Source organism: Pimephales promelas, chromosome 21, assembly GCF_988280905.1.
Source record: "Pimephales promelas chromosome 21, fPimPro1.hap1.1, whole genome shotgun sequence".
NCBI classification, from domain to species: domain Eukaryota; kingdom Metazoa; phylum Chordata; class Actinopteri; order Cypriniformes; family Leuciscidae; genus Pimephales; species Pimephales promelas.
This window is the reverse complement of record NC_142789.1, coordinates 17,672,017-17,693,850: the sequence shown is the minus strand read 5'-3', so window position 1 is coordinate 17,693,850 and position 21,834 is coordinate 17,672,017. Positions and strand designations below refer to the sequence as shown.

The window sequence follows — 21,834 nt, the reverse complement described above, 5'->3', positions numbered from 1 at the left end:
TGTGATGAGTGTGTTTCTTTTTTTGAATCTAAAGTGAAAATGTATGTTGTGCCTCTTGGGCGGCTCAGAGTCAGAAAGAGTCTGCAGAGTTGTATACAGCTCCCTCATGCACTGTTGATAGTTTGGTCAGTCTCGCCTTGAGGGCCGCATTCTCCTTAATGAGAAAAGCTTGATGTATGCAGAAGCAGATGTTCTACAGCTGGGAGTGATCGAGACCAGCCATTCAAAACTGGTGAAAACAAAATTGACTTGGGATGGAGAAAGGCAAGTCTTCCGTAATTGGACAGGGTTTGAGAGGGGGCTTCGGAGGGTGGAGGCAAAAAAGCTTGGGGTATTTGCAATCTTTGCCAAAGCCACTCCATATTGCTGCAGGGACTCACAGTGAGACAAAGAGAAGGCATTGCCTTTGTTGATCAGGTAGGTGTGATGCTGTTTGCGACTGCCAACATGTTAGTGCAAGATTGACTTATTTAGCTTTTTTTCTTCTTGCCTTATTTTGCATCTCTGCATCAATGGATACTTGTTGAAATGTTCCTCTTCGGATTTTGTACTGAGTGGAATACTCTCACAGTAGCTGAATTCAGGTTGTGTGTTGTTGTTTGTTCTTGAGCGTGTTCTTTGCGGAATTTAAATGGTTGAATGGTTTAAATGTTTGTTTTTGTTCTCATGGTTTTTCATTTTTCCCCCTTCACTACTGACTGCACTATTTTGTCACATTTTGTATAGTATAGCCACTATTCTTCCGGTTTATTGTGCACAATGAACCATTTTTGTCTGAGGTGCAATCATTTCTGCATCTTCTTTTTATCTACATTCTTGATAACACTTTAGTTAAGGTTTCAAACGTTTATTTAAGGTTTTAAGGATATTGGCTGTTTATAATCGCTTATAAAGCACATATTATTGCTTTATTCTGCATGACCATATTCTACATCCATTAGTCCTACCCAGTAACTAAACTTAACAACTACCTTGTTAATTATTAATACAATTAAAATTAATAGTAATAAATAAAATTAAGAGTTTATTGAGGCAAAATTCAAAGTTAATAGTGATAATTGTTCCCTAATCTAGAGTGTGACCACATTTTCTTTTTTGATCCCTGCTGCAAAACCGTTTTAAAGAACAAATTTTCAACTTTTATAGGGGTTTTGGTCATCAAGCCTAATCAGGCTTTTTTTTAGTTTCAGATGAATTTTCGGCACTTGTCAGCTAGACAATACGGCAGCCAAGCTAGTCACCCTGTTTAAATCAGTCTAAGATGGTCTTAGCTGTTTTACACTGGTCTCTAATCCAGTCCATACTGGTATTCAGCTGTTTATGGCTAATCTGGTCTATTTGCTGGTTAAGCTGATCAGGCAATGTCCCAAACCCCTTCTAAACTAGCCAGACTACATGCTGAAAAACCAGCTATAACATTTTTTTTTTTATCAGCTGAGCACCCAGATAAACCAGCTGACTACCAGCTTATCTGGGCAGCTGGACTAGCTTAAACCAGCAAAGACCAGCAATCCATCTCAGGATGGTTTCACAACGGGGTTGCCAGCAATTGGAATCATTTTAAAGAATCCTACAAATAGTAAAATGTTCTTTCTCTCTGCAGCTGTCGAGTCTCTTGTTTCTGTGACAATGCGGCTAGTCACTCTCTTGCTGTTGGGACTCCTGAAGTTCACGTTTGCTCATGACAGAGATCCCTTCCTATGGCTTGCTTCTCTGCACAGCCTTGGTTACGGCTCTCTGCAGGCCGACAACACCGGGGGAGAATGTCCCGAGGAGTGTGACTGTCCTCCAACCTTCCCAAGTGCCATGTACTGCGACAACCGCAACATTAAACAAATGCCCTACATTCCATCCCGTATGAAGTATGTGTATCTACAGCACAATCAGATCACCTCTGTTCCAGATAATGCTTTTGGAAATGCCACTAACCTTGTGTGGGTTATGTTGCAAGAGAACCATATTAACTCAGTGGGCAAGCAAGCGTTTGCTAAACTGGCGAACTTGGATCGCCTGTACCTGAACAGCAACAACCTAACCGAGGTGCCGTCCAACTTACCTCACTCACTATGTGACCTTCGTCTTAATCACAATAAAATTGCCAAGTTGTCCCCCAACGCTTTTGAGGGCATGGAGAATTTGACCACACTTTTGCTCAATAACAATGGCCTACAGGATATTGATGGTGGCCTGAAAGGTCTGAAGTCGTTAACTCTGCTGGATGTGAGCAGTAACCAGCTCAAGAAGGTTCCAAATGGTCTTCCTGCGATGCTCCACCAGCTCTACCTAGAGTCCAACTCTATCGAAACAGTTCCAGTGAACTTCCTCAGCCAGTTCACCAACCTGCAGTATTTCCGTATTTCTCACAATGAGCTCACAAACAAAGGCATCCCCCAAAACACCTTTAACAACAGCGGTTTGGTGGAGCTGGATTTGTCCTTCAACAAGTTGGAGAGCATTCCTGTTGTTAGTACCAGTCTGCAACATCTCTATCTTCAGGCCAATCAGATCAAAGGTGAGGTCAAAGCCTTATTTGTTAGAATTACATATTTTATTACTGGACTAACCTTTTGTCAGGAGTGGCTTGTATGGATAATCCAAAGACGATGCGTGAGATCATTTTATAATAAACTCTGGGAAGTAAAACACTACACTCCATTTAACATTAACAAAAGACCCTCTTGACAAGAACTGAGGAAGACAGAAATCTTAGGGTGCGTCTCAATCAGCTCACAAGCTCATGAATAAAATCCGGGCACTGGTAAGGACCCTGGTTCGGACCCTGGTTCACTACACATTGGGACAGTGATTACTCAATTTCCGGCGACATGACTACATGCAATGTCGTAGACCATTACCGCTGGTTTTAATCAACAACAGGCAGGACCTATATATTTTTTATATTATTTTTTATGCCATTTAAACACATTGTTCTGTTACATATCCTTGCAACATTTCAGTTGAATATTAATTATAAATATTAACTAGATATGTTCACTACGTAATGTGTGGACTTCAAGTTCTGGACTTCAGAAATGTGAGGTAATTTCTGGTCTCTGCAGTGCATTGTGGCGGTTTTTAGGGAGCGAACGTTCCAGTGCTCTGAAAGGATTTTGTAATTGAAACAGCCCTTATAATCCCTGATTAGTGCCCTGACTACCTAACTAATGGAAGTGATTGAAACGCACCCTTAAATACACAGAGGATGAAGATGAACAGAACAGGGAACAGGTGAGGACTAATTAGAAACCATGACAATAGATGACTAGAACTCAGACAAAACAGTAGCCTGTGTTGCAATATAGAAACGATGCTTATAACCACAGGTCGAGAGCTGTCGTTCAAACCACCCAACTTTGCGATGCTGTTTGCGAATGTTCGTTGGAACGATGGTTTCGGGAAACACCGAATCGTTGAACTATGCTGATAACGACGGAACTTGCGACTATAGTTGGCTAACGATGCTTTCGGGAAACGCACCCCTGAGCGATGAAGGAGATGACGTTTGCAGAGGCGGCGGCCGGCGGAGAAAATCTCCGAGTGTTGTTGTTTGCTCGGTTTTTAACAAAAAGGAAACGTTCAAATCGCTTAAAAACAGACGCGATAGCTAATTCGAGCGAGTGATATTCGACGGCGGCGTCCATCTTTGTAATGTAGGCTACAAAATCTGCTTCAAAATCCCAGCGCTGTCGTCATCGCGTAAAGCTCGCCCCAACGTTTCTGATTGGTGCCTCGATTTCTGCGGACTGGAAATGGGTTTGAATGAGCCAGACTAACTTTCAGAGCAAATCTAAATTTGTCGGAAGTTGTCTGGGTTTTCCCGGGCTAACAAATCAGACAATGAAAACTATAGAGGGGGTTGTTTACACCGTTTTTAACTAAAAGCGTAAAACTTTTGAAGCGTTTTGACCGTATGTTTACACGACAACGACATTTTGGGTGCCTGAAAACGAAAAGTTTTAAAAAACGGTCTGATGACGATGACATCATGCACATGCGTATTACGTGTTTAGTCAAGTCAAGTCAAGTCACATTTATTTATATAGCGCTTTTCACAATACAGATTGTATCAAAGCAGCTTCACAGTGATAACATGAAAGTAGTACAACACAGATCAATAATATTGTTAAATAGTCTATAGTGTTTCATCGCCATCTATTGGCCTGGCAGCAGAATACAGCGGTTTTAGTCATTTTCACGTATTGACTTTTAAATGTTTTTTTTTTGTGTGTGTTTTTAGAGAAATCTTATGAATAAATAAAAAAAAATACAATAAATAAGTAAGTAATGCTTTGAGGATGTTAGATATTTTTAAGACTAGATTTTGATTTAATAAAAAAATATACTGATTAAGACAATTATTGCTTGCCATGTAACAGTGTAACAGTCTTATTAATTTTCATCCAATGACTGTTCCACTGACAGAAATGTTGAAATTGTATATAAAACTTGAGTGTTTTTCTTTCGTTTCAGAGTTCTCATTGGGCAGTTTCTGCAGTGTGGTGGATGTTATGAACTTCTCCAAGCTGAAAGTCTTAAGGCTGGAAGGAAATGAGATCAGTCCTGGAGAAATGCCCCCTGAAGCTGCCCTGTGCCTTCGTCTGGCCTCTGATATCGCTGTGTAATGGCATGGACCAATCAGCAGGGGGCTCTTTTGTTTCCCCTCCAACATTATTATCTCAAAGTGGCATAACATCGCATTGATGTACATTTTTATAGTAGGGAAGGTTAGAGTGCCTTGGGATGTTGTATCAGAGAAATATAATTTCCTGTGGACTTTAGAGAGGTACAAATAGAGAAATGGGGGGGGGGGGGGGGTGAAGGGAAATTGAGAGATTTAGATAGGAAATGGAGATCCTTTGTAAAGGTATGTGAAGCCAATCAAAAGCCACTTTGCCATTCTAATATGCTTTCTGTTGGTTAGATGACACTATTGGCAGTGCTAAAATCAACATTACAGTTTGCTATTTTGCTTGATGGACATTTGATTTACTTTAGGTTTGTGCAACCTGGATTCATGTCTCTTCAGGGAGGAGTTTGAACAATGCTGTGAGTATTTATTCTACACATGAGACAGAAGAACAGATCTGAGAACAGAAACATCTCACTTGACTACATCGATCTGACTTGTTATTGTGTTATCTGATATGATATCATCATAAGAAAAGAAAAACCTTTTAAATCAGTAATCTCTCCAATATTCACATCTCTAAGAGGAAAGACAAAAACTTTGAATTGTTTTTTTAAGAGCAAATGTATTGCATGTGAATTTAAAAAAAAAAATGACTGAGGTCCTGGTGTTTAAAATGCTTTCAGACCTTTCGTGTGGTTCAATAAAACGTATCATGATGTTTTAAATGCTTTGATCTGAGTTTAATACATTTGCAAACAAATCATATTTCACTAGTTTTCTGTACCAACTTTCATATCTTAATATCTAAACAGCTAATTTACTTCGTCTGATACTGATGTCATAGACTATAACACACTTTACCCTTAAGACACCATTCAAATTCAACATTCATTTGTTAGATTTTTTTCTTATTCATTTCTAAATATCAATTTATTGCTATTAATCTTAATTATATTGACACATCTTTGAAATGTTAATTGAGTATTCCTGCCCGCAGAACATTTAGGCCAGAATCAAGAAAGTAACCTTCAAAGACAAACTGTGGCATTTGTGCTTTATGCCATGAATTAGTCACATATTAATGTAATTCAATTTGCAAGTCATATGTTATAGCCTGCAGGTCATTGGTAATTATTGTCACATTACAAATATTTGAGAACATTGTGAGCTTAACAATGTTGTTTTGTTTAAGTCACCATGTGTTTGTGACAATGACATCATAGTGTGTAATAGGGAATATGCAATCCCACACCAGTTCGATTGTGACGTATCCAGGTGACTCACAGTCACAGTCTTCATTTGTACTGTTATATTTATACTCCCATAATCCCAAAACCACAAAATATCCTATATTTAGATTATAGCTTTCTTTCTTTTTATCAAAGTCACTGCACATTGGAAATTCAGCACTGTCTATCTTTGACAATGAATGACTTGCTAGAGATAGTAAACTAAACAAAAAAAAGTGATTACCTTGAACAGCTCCATGAACACTTGAAATTACAGCACATTTGTCAAAGGAACTGATTTGTAATACTAAAATGCCCTTTTGACCACAAGCACTTTTTTAGGTGCTCACTCTCATTCCAGTGACTTTATTTGAACTCTTAGAATATGATAACATGTTTCCTCTGAAACAGGCACATGTCTTTAAGGAAGGTGGGTTTTTTTTAACTGTAACTATATGATAAGCACTTTAATGACAGTCTGAACACTTTTGGGTAATAACATCATGCTGCGGCAGACAACACATTACCTATCTCACAAATGGCTCACTAATCAGCAAACCATAATCTGATGCTTAACAAAATGACAGTGGGTTATAAGGCTTAAATACAGGTGGTGAGTGTTGAGGGTGTTGAGTTAATAAGTTGCCTGATTATTTCAGGGTTGTGCTGTCTTTTCAGGCTTGATACAAAGATCTTATGTTTGCTCTCTCCATCCCTCAGTGTCCAGTGATTGAGGGTCTGTGGAATGTCAATAACGCTTTTGGAATCTGCACTTTAACATGCTTTGAAAAAAAAAAAAAGAAAAGAAAACAGGGAAGTGGATTCATTTAATTCCCAGAATCTTTTCTTGTGGTTTATGAAACGTTTTCTTCTAAATGTAAGGATTGGCACACAATCAAAACATAATGATCAAACACAAAGTTTACTTCTATGGAACACAAGTTGAAGTCTTAAATTTTTAAAGTAAAATCAACTTGGATATTTTAGTAATTTCAACGTAAACCACATTGAACTGACTTTAAAAAAATCGTTGAATCGTGTATAATTTTTTTGGAGGAAAATTGCTTTCATATTTTGATGAGTTAAAGCAATATAAAAACATCATAACTTATTGATCATATAATGTTTTTTTTTTTTTTTTTTTTACTGTGTATTGCTCTGTAAAACCACACCAAATCATAATTTTGAATCTTGTATAACTTATAATTTTTTGGGGGAAAATTGCTTTCATATTTTGACGAGTTAACGCAATATAAAAACATTATAACTTATTGATCATATAATTTTTTTAGTGTGTAGTTGTCTGTAAAACCACATCAAATCATATTATAACTTATACATTTGGGGGAAAATTGCTTTCATATTTTGATGAGTTAAAGCAATATAAAAACATCAACTTATAGATCATATCATTTTTTACTGTGTATTGCTCTGTATACCAAATCATAATTTATATTAATAAAGCCAATCTTGCTTCCCTGAATAGCTCAGCCTTGCCTAAATGCTTACTAACAAACTTCATGGAAGTGATCTTGGTGAATAAATATGATTATGTCATACATATCTAAACCTTCATGTTGAATCATGAACAGTTGACGTTCATGGTTATGACAGGACGACTGTGAAGCTCCCTTTCTGAAGGAGTAAGTAGTGTATCAGGGGCCTTACAGTCATTAGTAGTTTATTCTGACTCTACTTGACTGGGCTAATTTTATGTGACTAAATTAGCCTAGTTCTTCCTGTGTAAAAAAGAGCAAACAATCTGTAGTTGGGTACTTACACACGGTATAATATTCCACATACTCTCTCTCTCTTTCTCTCTCTCTCTCTCTCTCTCTCTCTCTCTCTCTATATATATATATATATATATATATAGAGAGAGAGTTATAATATATAACTCTCTCTCTCTCTCTCTCTCTCTCTCTCTCTCTCTATATATATATATATATATCTTCCAAACACCTTTATTAATAAATGTAATTAAAATATGATAAAATGTAAAATATTGATTTATTATTGAAATATTTCAGTCAGATGAGATTATGATCAGTGATGTGTGCTGAACTGTGATGAACACACCATGTGTGATGTTTGGTCATGTTAAAAGGAAGTGGGGAGGGGTTTATGTCACCTATATAAGACTACCATGTAGATACAGTTTCAAGTTCACTCGGTCAGGTGTATCTATCACTTTAGCTCCCACTTTTGTGACTAATGAAAAATGAGGAAACACAACTTGAACAATATTACAGGAGTACTTTTCAAAAACTCAGTTGCAGTCGAGAAGGTATGTATTTATTGGAATGTTTTGATAATTTCGATAGCAAATTGAAAATTGTAAAGCAAGACCAACTGAAGATTTTTTTGTGATGTGATTTAGTAATGAGTTTATATACAGTAATGAGTATACATAATATATATATATATATATATATATATATATAATATATATATATATATATATATTATATTAATATGTATAACATTATATAATATATATTATTTACATTAATATATATTATTATTAATAATATATTTTTTATTTTATTTTATTATTTATTAATTAATTTTTATTTTATTTTTTATTTTTTTTGCAGGATAAAGATGGGTCCAGCAACCCAGATCCTCAAGTTTGCCAGGACGATGAGAACACTGACAGGGGGAACTGGAGTAACAAACGAGAGTACTTGCTCTCTATGATCGGCTATGCAGTTGGTCTTGGAAATGTGTGGAGATTTCCATATTTGGCTTACAAACATGGGGGAGGTAAGTAACCTTTGTAAAGATTTTCCACAATCAGTGCATCTATAAATTAAACTAGAAGAGTAAAGTACGTTAAAGAACTTTGAAGTTGGCTTGAGAAAGATAGACCAGAAAATTTTAAGTAATTTTAACAGCTTTAAGTTTTAAGGTTTGAAGTTTACAGGTTTTAAGTTTTAAATGTTTTAAGTTTTAGGTTAGTGAGTTTAAAAGATCGATTTTTCAATAGATAGATACATATGTTTTATGAATACTGCATCTCCTTTACATTTCTAGGGGCTTTCCTCATCCCCTACACTATCATGTTAGCTGTTGCTGGCCTTCCCTTGTTCTTTATGGAGAGCTCTTTTGGACAATTCTGCAGCCAAGGCCCAATAAATGTGTGGAAAGCTGTGCCTATACTGCAAGGTAACATGAGCATTTAAAGTGACCCTATTATGCTACAGTACTTTAAAGGTTCCTAATTTTGTTTTGGAGGTTGCCTACAACAGGTTTACATGCATTAAAGGTCAAAAAACACTTTAATTTTCCCATAATATACATTGCACATCACCACATTTTTCAATAATTCTAAAACGACTTGTCAGTCTCTCTAAATCCCTCCGTTCCGAGAGCCTATTCTGCTCTGATTTCCCAGATGGTCCTGTCTGTTGTGATTGGTTTACTGCTTACACCACATGTCCAAAACAAAACACATTACTGAACTTTAGCTCTCAAACCTCCATCGCAAGGACGACTTCGACTTGAGTAGGACATTTCTCAGTGATGCGCCGTTTTAGGCCGTTTCCCGCCGTTTTAAAGTTGACTTGTGATACAAAATTTTCTTTCAAATACTGCACTTTCTTTTCAAGTGGTTGAGTTATTTATTAGCTACAATTTGTTTAAGGCAGTTCTTCACAAATAAATGAAAAGACTATTGAAATGAACAACATCTCCCCTCTTTATGTATCAGAATCACTCACAGATTAAATTTATGATTGTCAGTGTCACAGACATGTATCTATTCCTAAGATCAAGCTACCTCATTCTTTGTTTACAGTCAGTCAGTGTTTACTGTGAGAAACGGACCTCGGGTTTTTCAGTTTAAAGCCCGTGCAGACCTCTAGTACTGACCCATATTTCAAGAGAAAGCATTTTGTGAATCTTGCGTTGAAGGGCGGGTCAAGTTGTTCGCTACGGCATTATGCAAATGTTTTTTTTTCTAGTGACGTGTAGCCGTAACTGATTGGGATTCCAATTCCTGGCGACTCATTTAGGCGGTTCAGAATCAATTCTTTCAATGATTTATCATGTGGTTTCAACTTAACAACTCTGCAGACCATTTACATTCACAGACAGCTATGTTACACATGCCATGGAAGGGAATATTCGAAAAACCATAATAGGGGCACTTTAAATTCAACCTTGAATGGATAGTTCACCCAGAAAGGAAAATATCATCATCATTTACTCACACTCATGTTGTTCCAAATTTTTTGATGGGACTCCATTGAGTATTTTTTTTTCCCCCTCCGTAATATGGAGGTGTTTTTTTTAATGGTTTTATGGTTATCCATATTCTTAAAATATCTTCTAAATGTTGACAGAATTTTAATTTGTTGGTGAGTTATCCCTTTATCATTGGTAGATCTAGAAGCTGCAGAGGTGGTTTCTTAGATACGCACCAAGGATTTAGGTGGCCTTTGCCATATTTTCTGTTCTAAAGGTCCAGTAATGTGGTAAATGCCTTAGGGATAATTTGTACCTTTTTTAAACCAACCTTGAGACGTACTAAGGACAAATACTTTGCTGACACAGATAACTTGCAGATTGGACACTTACATGCCCTCAAGACTTTTACATTAATGTTTAAGGAGGTTTTCAGACACTAAAAAACCCAACATGTGTAAATGAAGTTCATGCTTATTTAAACAAATGGATTCAAATGTATAATTTATACCTTAAACTTATCTTTTCATGTGATCTTTTGTAGGTGTTGGCATCACAATGATGCTGGTTAGCACTTTTGTGGCAATCTACTATAATGTGATCATTGCATACAGTATCTACTACCTGTTTGCATCTTTTCAATATCCTCTCCCCTGGAGTGTCGAGAACTGCAACTCAACAGGTGTGTTATACTGCTTCTCTTCTAAAGAGGCCAAATTTGCTGTGTCAGACATACCATGACTATTTGCTTAGATAATGAAAGTATTTGGATTATTCCAGATGAACTGGCTTTTTAAGGAATATGGGCTTTCCGCACTTAATTCTGTGACATATTTATCTGATGGGAACTTCCCTACAGCTCTGTGCTTAAAGATAAGAGATTACAACCATAACTAGTTTAGATCCAACTACTGTTTCGCATGTTCAAAGTATTTATTTATAAAGATACTGTACAACCGACTAATAGTGCAGTAAATTGTCGTTTACACCGAATGTTGTATTTCAACAACATTTCTGCTGCAGCACTGAATGTGACCGTTGCGAATCAAACCTGCCAGGATGCATCCTTAGCTGGCCAGAGCCTCAGCGAGAAATACTGGGAGTAAGTTGACGCTTGTTTTTATACAATTCCTCCTTCAGTGAAACAGCTTGTTGTCACATTTCATTTCTTCCCAAGTTCTTGGATAAAACACAGACATGTTTAATATCTCAAATTAGACCCTCGATTTGTAACTTATTGTTTTGGGTTGTGTCAGTTCTGTAAGCACAGCACTAAAGACTTGCGGAGTGTAGTTTCTCTCCTGTTCTGAAGTATTTCCTGTTGAAACAGGAAGTTTAGGTGATCTATCTTGCCGTTTGATGTTTACAAGACAGTAATTGTAAGATGGAAACCACAAACACAAAACTGTAGGTGTAAAAAGTGCCAAATGTTTGGTTTAAACCTAAAACCACCCAACACATTTGTCTGATTTTAGAATCATTTTTGATATTTTAATAATTGTATAATGTTAATGGTAATGGTAACTATACAATCCTGTTCAAAAGTTAAAGATATAATACTTCCATTGAGCAAGAATGCAGTAACAGTAAAGACATTTATAATTTTACGAAAGATTCTGATACATTTATTTTCTTTAAAGAAGCCTGAAAAAATATACCATGGTTTTCATAAAATCATCAAGCGGCACAACTGTTTTGATAACATTGATAATAATAAGAAGAATGTTTCCTGAGCACCGAATCAGAATGATTTCTGAAGGATCATGAAAATTTTATATATATTTCTCAATACTAATGCTTTTGCTATATTTAAAATAAATAAACAAACAAACAAACAAACAAATAAATGCATCCCTGGTGAGCATAAGACTTCTTAAAGGAGTAGTTCACTTTTAAAAAAAAAAAATACCAAAGTTTAAGTCTTATAAGCTCAAATGGTCACCTTGCTCTGTTCTGTGATGTGCCTTCGTGAGTCTTCTGTTCGAACTCGTTCATCAAAATGAACGAATCTTTTTTCATATCATTTGGTTCATTCAACGAACTAAATGAACGAGTTGACTCGATAAAAGATTCGTTCATTTTGATGAACGAGTTCGAACAGGAGAGTCACGGCGTCATTAGAACAGAGCAAGGCGAACAGACCATTTGAGCTTATAAAACTTAAACTTTGTTTTTTTTTTTTTCAAATGAGCGATCGTGTCGCTAGATAAGACCCTTATTCATCGTCTGAAATCGTTTAAAGCCCTTTGAACAGTTTGAAGTTTGCACTGAAAGTGTCTTTTGGACCTTGAACCGTTTGGTTCCCATTGAAGTCCATTATATGGAGAAAAATCCTGGAATGTTTTCATCAAAAACCTTAATTTCTTTTCGACTGAAGAAAGAATGACATGGACATCTTGGCTACTAAAATGTCTAATAATAAATAACATTGAAATAATTAAAATATCTTTCTCCATTTAATTTTTTCTGAAATGATCTAAACTTCAGCATGTTTTAATCTTTAGTCTTGATTGATAGTCAATGGGTCCATGTCACGAGGGCAAACTTGCAGTTTGATACCCTGTTATAACCTAGAAAATAACCCTGTTCCAAACAACCTTGATCCCTGAGTACAACACAGTAGGCCACATTCATTCATGCGTTGTATGCAACTGGTATTCTTTCTCTACATTCTTTTTTGTTGATTGTGTGTTTTCCTTTTTGCATTGAAAATTTTATTTGTCCTCAGTGAGGTGGCTCTTCAGCGCACTAGCAGTATGAATGAAACGGGGCCAGTGGTGTGGCACCTGGCCCTCTGCCTGCTGCTCTCCTGGATACTAGTCGGAGCAGCTCTCTTCAAAGGCATCAAGTCCTCTGGGAAGGTTAGTGTTTCAGCCCAGAAACATTAAATTGTATCTGTACAATAAATTGTATTAAGACAGCAAGAGCATTTTTGGATTCAATTGAACATAGATGGTATGTTTCAGGTGGTGTATTTCACAGCCACTTTCCCATACCTCGTCCTTTTAATATTGTTAATTCGTGGTGTAACTCTGGAGGGAGCGATGGACGGCATTGAGTTCTACATCGGTACAAAGTCCAACATGACCAAACTGGCTGATGCTGAGGTTTGTAAAGATCGAACTGTACTTGAATACACATAAATCATACAGTTATTAACGCAGGCTGTTTTTATCGTAGGTTTGGAAGGATGCAGCTACTCAGATCTTCTTTTCTCTTTCCATTGCTTGGGGTGGTTTAATGACTCTGTCCTCTTACAATAAGTTTTACAACAACTGCTACCAAGACTCCATTATTGTGTGTGTTACAAACTGTGGTACCAGCATCTTTGCTGGCTTCGCCATATTTTCTATCCTTGGGCACATGGCGCATGTCTATCAGAAACCAGTGTCAGAAGTTGCAGATGCAGGTAGGATCAGAAATGTAAAGTGTTATTTTTAAGTGCTGTATCTGCAGAACAATTTTTAATACAAAGCAAATAATAAAATGAGTAATTTGTGATGAAAGCCATAGTTTAACCAAAAAATAAATGACAAACGGTTCTTTAGCTTATAAAATGTTAAAACATGGTTCTTTTAAAAACTGTTGACTGAAAGGTATGTTATTCGTCACGGAGTAACAAAAAAATATAAAATGTAATTGTGACTTTTTATGTCACAATTCTGACTTTTTTTCCCTCACAATTGCAAGCATACATCTTGCAATTCTGACTTTTTTTCAGAATTGCAAGTTATAAAACTATAATTGCAAGATATAAACATACATTCTGAGAAATAGTCACAATTGTAAGAAAAATGAGATATAAACGTGCAATTGCGAGTCATAAAGTCATACTTGTGAGGTATAAACTTGCAATTGTGAGATATAAAGTCCCATTCTGAAAAAAAGTCACAATTCTGATATTTTCTCACAAGTGCAAGTTTAAATCTCGTAATTCAGATTTTTTTCAGGATCGGAAGATGAAAACTCACTGCTGCAAATTCTGACTTTATAACTTGCAATTGCACATTTATAGAACTGCTACAGTAGATGTAAAACTTGCAATTGCAAGAAAAAAAAGTGAGAATTTTGGGCTGAAAAGTAGCAATTACCTTTTTCATTTTTATTCAGTGATGGAAACAAGCTTCCATAGAAAGGGAATCTTTGGATGAACAATTGAAACAGTTTTAGCAAGAAGCTAAGTTGCCATTTGTGTTTTAGGTTTTGGCTTAGCCTTCATTGCATACCCTGATGCCCTCTCTAAGCTGCCCATATCACCCCTGTGGTCAATCTTGTTCTTCGTCATGCTTATTACCCTTGGCTTGGACTCCCAGTTTGCAGGAATAGGTAAAGAACAGATTTATAATAAATCTTTGGGTTTTTTTTTTAATCGGTACTCAAATATTTGATTAGAAACATGATCTGTCTACAGAGGTTATCAGCACTTGCTTTCAAGATGCCTATCCCAAAGTTCTGAAGTCCAAACGGGGACTTGTTACGACAACGGTCTGCATTGTTCTTTTTCTGCTTGGCTTGCCATGCGTTACTGGGGTAAGCAAACTGTTCTGAACAGCACTGATTAGGTTGAAGGTTCAGAGAGTCTCTACAACTCACTATTACAAAATGAACCCAATTGTACTTTTAAAATCTATGTTTTGAAAGGCAGGAATATACTGGGTGAATTTATTGGACACATTTTCTGCTGGATGGATTCTCCTGGTTGCTGGATTACTGGAGGTCTTGGGTTTATGCATCCTTTACGGTAAGCATATGTTAGTAATATGTTATATTATTCTTCAATTATTGTTCTGCCCTTTTCTAAAATTCACGAGTTACATTTTCAGGTGGTAATCGTTTCATCAAGGACATTGAGATGATGATTGGGTCCAAGAGCTCCCTCTTCTGGTTATGGTGGAGAGCTTGCTGGTTCTTTATCACCCCAGTGGTTCTTTCTGTATGTACATATATATATATATATATATATATATATATATATATATATATAATATATAAATTGTACTCGATGATGATGTTGTTTTTGAAATAACATTTTGTTGTTTTTAATGCAGATTATTCTTGTATGGTCTTTGTATACTTATACGCCCCCTACATATGGCTCAGTTGCATACCCAGATTGGGGCATTTCCCTGGGCTGGTGTATTACTGCATTTTGCCTCATTTGGATCCCTATTCTTGCGACCTGGAACGTGTACAAAGCTAGCGGAGGCCCCTGGCAGGTAAAGCAGAATCTTCACATTTTTATCTGTTGGCATTAAAATATTACCATGCATACTATATCAGTGGTGCATTGTATTCTTTAGTCATATTCATCTCTTGTATTTTGTCGTACAGCGTATCAAAGCAGCCTGTTCACCCAGAGAGGACTGGGGTCCTTACTTGGAGTGTCACAGAGGAGAACGTTACGGTACGAGAGACGTGGCTGATGCAAATATATTTGTAATCTCGAATAAATTCACTACTAGGTTGTAAAAAATGTTTAACATAATCATAACAGTATGTAACTTAACATAGTAAGTAAGATAACTTAACATTTTAATGTATATACTTTTAATCCCTTTGTTTGAATTAATTGCATTCTAGTTGAATTTGTGTGGATTTTATTTGTATGAGACGTTTGTATGTTTACTTTTATCTTTTTAGTTGCTCTTAATGGAACATGTACCATTTATGTTTTAATGTCCAAATTGAAATGTAATATTCATATTCTATTAATGTTCTGAATACTACGTATATAACAAATATTTTAACAGGGGTTTCATGCGATACCTGTCCTAACTGTACATGTGCATCAGATACCTGTGTGTGTGTTTACAGGGGTTTCACGTCAGATACCTATCCTAACTGTACATGCGCATCAGATGCCTGTGTGTGTTTACAGGGGTTTCATGCGATACCTGTCCTAACTGTACATGTGCATCAGATACCTGTGTGTGTGTTTACAGGGGTAGCATGAAACCCCTGTAAACACACACACAGGTATCTGATGCAGACGTACAGTTAGGACAGGTATCGCATGAAACCCCTGTAAACACACACACAGGTATCTGATGCAGATGTACAGTTAGGACAGGTATCGCATGAAACCCCTGTAAACACACACAGGTATCTGATGCACATGTACAGTTAGGACAGGTATCGCATGAAGCCCCTGTAAACACACACAGGTATCTGATGCAGATGTACAGTTAGGACAGGTATCGCATGAAACCCCTGTAAACACACACAGGTATCTGACGCAGACGTACAGTTAGGACAGGTATCGCATGAAACCCCTGTAAACACACACACAGGTATCTGATGCAGATGTACAGTTAGGACAGGTATCGCATGAAACCCCTGTAAACACACACAGGTATCTGATGCAGACGTACAGTTAGGACAGGTATCGCATGAAACCCCTGTAAACACACACAGGTATCTGATGCAGATGTACAGTTAGGACAGGTATCGCATGAAACCCCTGTAAACACACACAGGTATCTGATGCAGATGTACAGTTAGGACAGGTATCGCATGAAACCCCTGTAAACACACACAGGTATCTGATGTACATGTACAGTTAGGACAGGTATCGCATGAAACCCCTGTAAACACACACAGGTATCTGATGCACATATACAGTTAGGACAGGTATCGCATGAAACCCCTGTAAACACACACACAGGTATCTGATGCAGATGTACAGTTAGGACAGGTATCGCATGAAACCCCTGTAAACACACACAGGTATCTGATGTACATGTACAGTTAGGACAGGTATCGCATGAAACCCCTGTAAACACACACAGGTATCTGATGCACATATACAGTTAGGACAGGTATCGCATGAAACCCCTGTAAACACACACAGGTATCTGATGCACATATACAGTTAGGACAGGTATCGCATGAAACCCCTGTAAACACACACACAGGTATCTGATGCAGATGTACAGTTAGGACAGGTATCGCATGAAACCCCTGTAAACACACACACAGGTATCTGATGCAGATGTACAGTTAGGACAGGTATCGCATGAAACCCCTGTAAACACACACAGGTATCTGATGCAGATGTACAGTTAGGACAGGTATCTCATGAAACCCCTGTAAACACACACAGGTATCTGATGCACATGTACAGTTAGGACAGGTATCGCATGAAGCCCCTGTAAACACACACAGGTATCTGATGCAGATGTACAGTTAGGACAGGTATCGCATGAAACCCCTGTAAACACACACAGGTATCTGATGCACATATACAGTTAGGACAGGTATCGCATGAAACCCCTGTAAACACACACACAGGTATCTGATGCAGATGTACAGTTAGGACAGGTATCTCATGAAACCCCTGTAAACACACACAGGTATCTGATGCAGATGTACAGTTAGGACAGGTATCGCATGAAACCCCTGTAAACACACACACAGGTATCTGATGCAGATGTACAGTTAGGACAGGTATCTCATGAAACCCCTGTAAACACACACAGGTATCTGATGCACATGTACAGTTAGGACAGGTATCGCATGAAGCCCCTGTAAACACACACAGGTATCTGATGCAGATGTACAGTTAGGACAGGTATCGCATGAAACCCCTGTAAACACACACAGGTATCTGATGCAGATGTACAGTTAGGACAGGTATCGCATGAAACCCCTGTAAACACACACAGGTATCTGATGCAGACGTACAGTTAGGACAGGTATCGCATGAAACCCCTGTAAACACACACACAGGTATCTGATGCAGATGTACAGTTAGGACAGGTATCGCATGAAACCCCTGTAAACACACACACAGGTATCTGATGCAGACGTACAGTTAGGACAGGTATCGCATGAAACCCCTGTAAACACACACAGGTATCTGATGCAGATGTACAGTTAGGACAGGTATCGCATGAAACCCCTGTAAACACACACAGGTATCTGATGTACATGTACAGTTAGGACAGGTATCGCATGAAACCCCTGTAAACACACACAGGTATCTGACGCAGACGTACAGTTAGGACAGGTATCGCATGAAACCCCTGTAAACACACACACAGGTATCTGATGCAGACGTACAGTTAGGACAGGTATCGCATGAAACCCCTGTAAACACACACAGGTATCTGACGCAGACGTACAGTTAGGACAGGTATCGCATGAAACCCCTGTAAACACACACAGGTATCTGATGTACATGTACAGTTAGGACAGGTATCGCATGAAACCCCTGTAAACACACACAGGTATCTGACGCAGACGTACAGTTAGGACAGGTATCGCATGAAACCCCTGTAAACACACACACAGGTATCTGATGCAGATGTACAGTTAGGACAGGTATCGCATGAAACCTCTGTAAAAACACAGGTATCTGATGCAGATGTACAGTTAGGACAGGTATCGCATGAAACCTCTGTAAAAACACAGGTATCTGATGCAGATGTACAGTTAGGACAGGTATCGCATGAAACCCCTGTAAACACACACAGGTATCTGATGTACATGTACAGTTAGGACAGGTATCGCATGAAACCCCTGTAAACACACACAGGTATCTGACGCAGACGTACAGTTAGGACAGGTATCGCATGAAACCCCTGTAAACACACACAGGTATCTGATGTACATGTACAGTTAAGACAGGTATCGCATGAAACCCCTGTAAACACACACAGGTATCTGATGCAGATGTACAGTTAGGACAGGTATCGCATGAAACCCCTGTAAACACACACACAGGTATCTGATGCAGATGTACAGTTAGGACAGGTATCGCATGAAACCCCTGTAAACACACACAGGTATCTGATGTACATGTACAGTTAGGACAGGTATCGCATGAAACCCCTGTAAACACACACACAGGTATCTGATGCACATATACAGTTAGGACAGGTATTGCATGAAACCCCTGTAAACACACACACAGGTATCTGATGCAGATGTACAGTTAGGACAGGTATCACATGAAACCCCTGTAAACACACACACAGGTATCTGATGCAGATGTACAGTTAGGACAGGTATCTCATGAAACCCCTGTAAACACACACACAGGTATCTGACGCAGATGTACAGTTTGGACAGGTATCTCATGAAACCCCTGTAAACACACACAGGTATCTGATGCAGATGTACAGTTAGGACAGGTATCTCATGAAACCCCTGTAAACACACACAGGTATCTGATGCACATGTACAGTTAGGACAGGTATCGCATGAAGCCCCTGTAAACACACACAGGTATCTGATGCAGATGTACAGTTAGGACAGGTATCGCATGAAACCCCTGTAAACACACACAGGTATCTGATGCAGATGTACAGTTAGGACAGGTATCGCATGAAACCCCTGTAAACACACACACAGGTATCTGATGCAGATGTACAGTTAGGACAGGTATCGCATGAAACCCCTGTAAACACACACAGGTATCTGATGCAGATGTACAGTTAGGACAGGTATCGCATGAAACCCCTGTAAACACACACAGGTATCTGATGCAGATGTACAGTTAGGACAGGTATCGCATGAAACCCCTGTAAACACACACACAGGTATCTGATGCAGATGTACAGTTAGGACAGGTATCGCATGAAACCCCTGTTAACACACACACAGGTATCTGATGCACATGTACAGTTAGGACAGGTATCGCATGAAGCCCCTGTAAACACACACAGGTATCTGATGCAGATGTACAGTTAGGACAGGTATCGCATGAAACCCCTGTAAACACACACAGGTATTTGATGCACATGTACAGTTAGGACAGGTATCTGACGTGAAACCCCTGTATATAATATATCTTATAAATACTAATCAGTATGGGTAATTAACATATAATTATCTTATATTGCAAACATTTGTATGACAAAAATGAGGGTAAGAAAACATTTAGGGACATGTGATTCATATTGTTAATCAGTGGTGTAATGTATTTGAGTAAATGTAATTATTGGTTACTTGACTACATTTTTTATTTAGTTTTTGAAGTATTATATGTATTCTTTACTCCAATACATTTCTAAAAAATAATACACTTTTTCTGTTTGCTACATAACAAATTATATTTGTTAATGCCATCTACAGGGCATTGAAGGTACTATATCTTTTGCTTTTGCCCTTACTCACCCAAACTTGTCAACAAGGCTTCTGTATGTGAATGCAAGTGCATAAGCAGGAAGTTGCATATGTTCCTTATATGAGATGAGGACACGACTGCAGCCAGGGTTGAGACTGAAACCAGTCCAGAGAATTTGACTATTTAATTTTTCTTAACATTATCTTATTTATCCGTTATATTGAAGAGAACTTTTTGAAGTTATTGGTTTAACTTTTGAAGTTATTTTTGATATTGGTTTATTATGCCCTTTTTGAGCACTTGAGTTTAACCAAGACTTGAGTGCTTGTAGACGTTTAAAAGGCTGTTGTGTCGATCTTTATTTATTGCAATATTGAGGTGTTCACTTTGTCAAAAATAAATAAATAAAGAAATAAAATAATTATAACTATCTCATGGCCTCAAAATAGTTAACTCGTGGCCTCAAGATATAGTAAGTCTTGGCCTCAAGATAGTAACTCGTAGCCTCAAGAGAGTAACTCATGGCCTCAAGATAGTAAGTCTTGGCCTCAAGATAGTTAACTCGTGGCCTCAAGATAGTTACTCGTGGCCTCAAGATAGTAACTCGTGGCCTCTAGATAGTTAACTCGTGGCCTCAAGATATAGTAAGTCTTGGCCTCAAGATAGTAACTCGTGGCCCCAAGATAGTAACTTGTGGCCTCAAGATATAGTAAGTCTTAGCCTCAAGATAGTAACTTGTGGCCTCAAGATAGAAACTTGTGGCCTCAAGATATAGTAAGTCTTAGTCTCAAGATAGTAACTTGTGGCCTCAAGATAGTTGACTCATGGCCTCAAGGTATAGTAAGTCTTGGCCTCAAGATAGTTGAGTTGTGGCTTCAAGATATAGTAAGTCTTGGCATCAAGATAGTAACTCGTGGCCTCAAGATAGTAACTTGTGGCCTAAAGATAGTAACTCGTGGCCTTAAAATAGTAACTCGTGGCCTCAATATAGTAACTCATATCCTTAAGATAGTATCTTGTGGCTCTCGTGGCATCAAGATAGTAACTTGTGGCCTCAAGATAGTTGACTCATGGCCTCAAGGTATAGTAAGTCTTGGCCTCAAGATAGTTGACTTGTGGCCTCAAGATATAGTAAGTCTTGGCATCAAGATAGTAACTCGTGGCCTCTAGATAGTTAACTTGTGGCCTCAAGATATAGTAAGTCTTGGCCTCAAGATAGTAACTCGTGGCCTCAAGATAGTACCTTGTGGCCTCAAGATAGTAACTCGTGGCCTTAAAATAGTAACTCGTGGCCTCAATATAGTAACTCATGTCCTTAAGATAGTATCTTGTGGCTTTCGTGGCCTCAAAATAGTAACTCGTGGCCTCAAAATAGTAACTCATGTCCTCAAGATAGTAACTTGTGGCCTCAAAATAGTATCTTGTGGCCTCACGATAGTAACTCGTTGCCTCAAAATAGTAACTCGTCGCCTCAAGATAGTAATTGTGGCCTCAAAATAGTATCTCGTGGCCTCAAGATAGTAACTATAGTATCGTGGCTCAGGAAAAGTACTGCTACTTGGGCGCAGTCTCAGAGATATCATGCAACACCTGAAATAATGCTTGCCACAAAGAACCGGCAAAAGTAATGATTATGCATGAAACATTTTAATTGTTTATAAATATACTAGTGTTTTCTATGTCAGTGTCTGCAAAGATAATGTTGACGATGCCGACTC

The 21,834-nt window shown here is 37.9% G+C and overlaps 2 protein-coding genes and 1 long non-coding RNA gene across 4 annotated transcripts in view; all 3 read left to right on the top strand.

Moving 5' to 3' along the window:
- fmoda (fibromodulin a) overlaps positions 1-4,816 on the top strand; it is a 96,742-nt gene extending 91,926 nt beyond the window's left edge. The window contains exons 1-3 of one of the 2 annotated variants that reach the window (XM_039673744.2): positions 117-417; positions 1,604-2,512; positions 4,471-4,816. In XM_039673744.2, the coding sequence (XP_039529678.2) occupies positions 1,630-2,512; positions 4,471-4,622 (1,035 nt within the window). In that variant the 5' untranslated portion in view covers positions 117-417; positions 1,604-1,629 and the 3' untranslated portion in view covers positions 4,623-4,816. Of the gene's footprint in view, positions 1-116; positions 418-1,603; positions 2,513-4,470 lie in introns of those variants that run through there. The other variant, XM_039673745.2, reaches the window with a different exon arrangement.
- Positions 4,817-8,034: 3,218 nt separating this feature from the next.
- On the top strand, positions 8,035-15,842 carry slc6a14 (solute carrier family 6 member 14). The gene is made up of 14 exons (XM_039673305.2): positions 8,035-8,146; positions 8,457-8,625; positions 8,896-9,027; positions 10,592-10,729; positions 11,071-11,149; positions 12,776-12,908; positions 13,014-13,154; positions 13,228-13,456; positions 14,248-14,373; positions 14,459-14,577; positions 14,689-14,788; positions 14,871-14,980; positions 15,096-15,263; positions 15,379-15,842. Exons 1-14 carry the CDS (start codon positions 8,081-8,083, stop codon positions 15,514-15,516), a joined length of 1,848 nt encoding a protein of 615 aa, XP_039529239.2. The 5' UTR covers positions 8,035-8,080; the 3' UTR covers positions 15,517-15,842.
- A 24-nt stretch (positions 15,843-15,866) lies between these two features.
- On the top strand, positions 15,867-20,501 carry LOC148970445 (uncharacterized). The gene is made up of 2 exons (XR_016148428.1): positions 15,867-16,149; positions 16,212-20,501. It is a non-coding gene; the product is annotated as an uncharacterized LOC148970445 (long non-coding RNA).
- Positions 20,502-21,834: the final 1,333 nt, after the last annotated feature.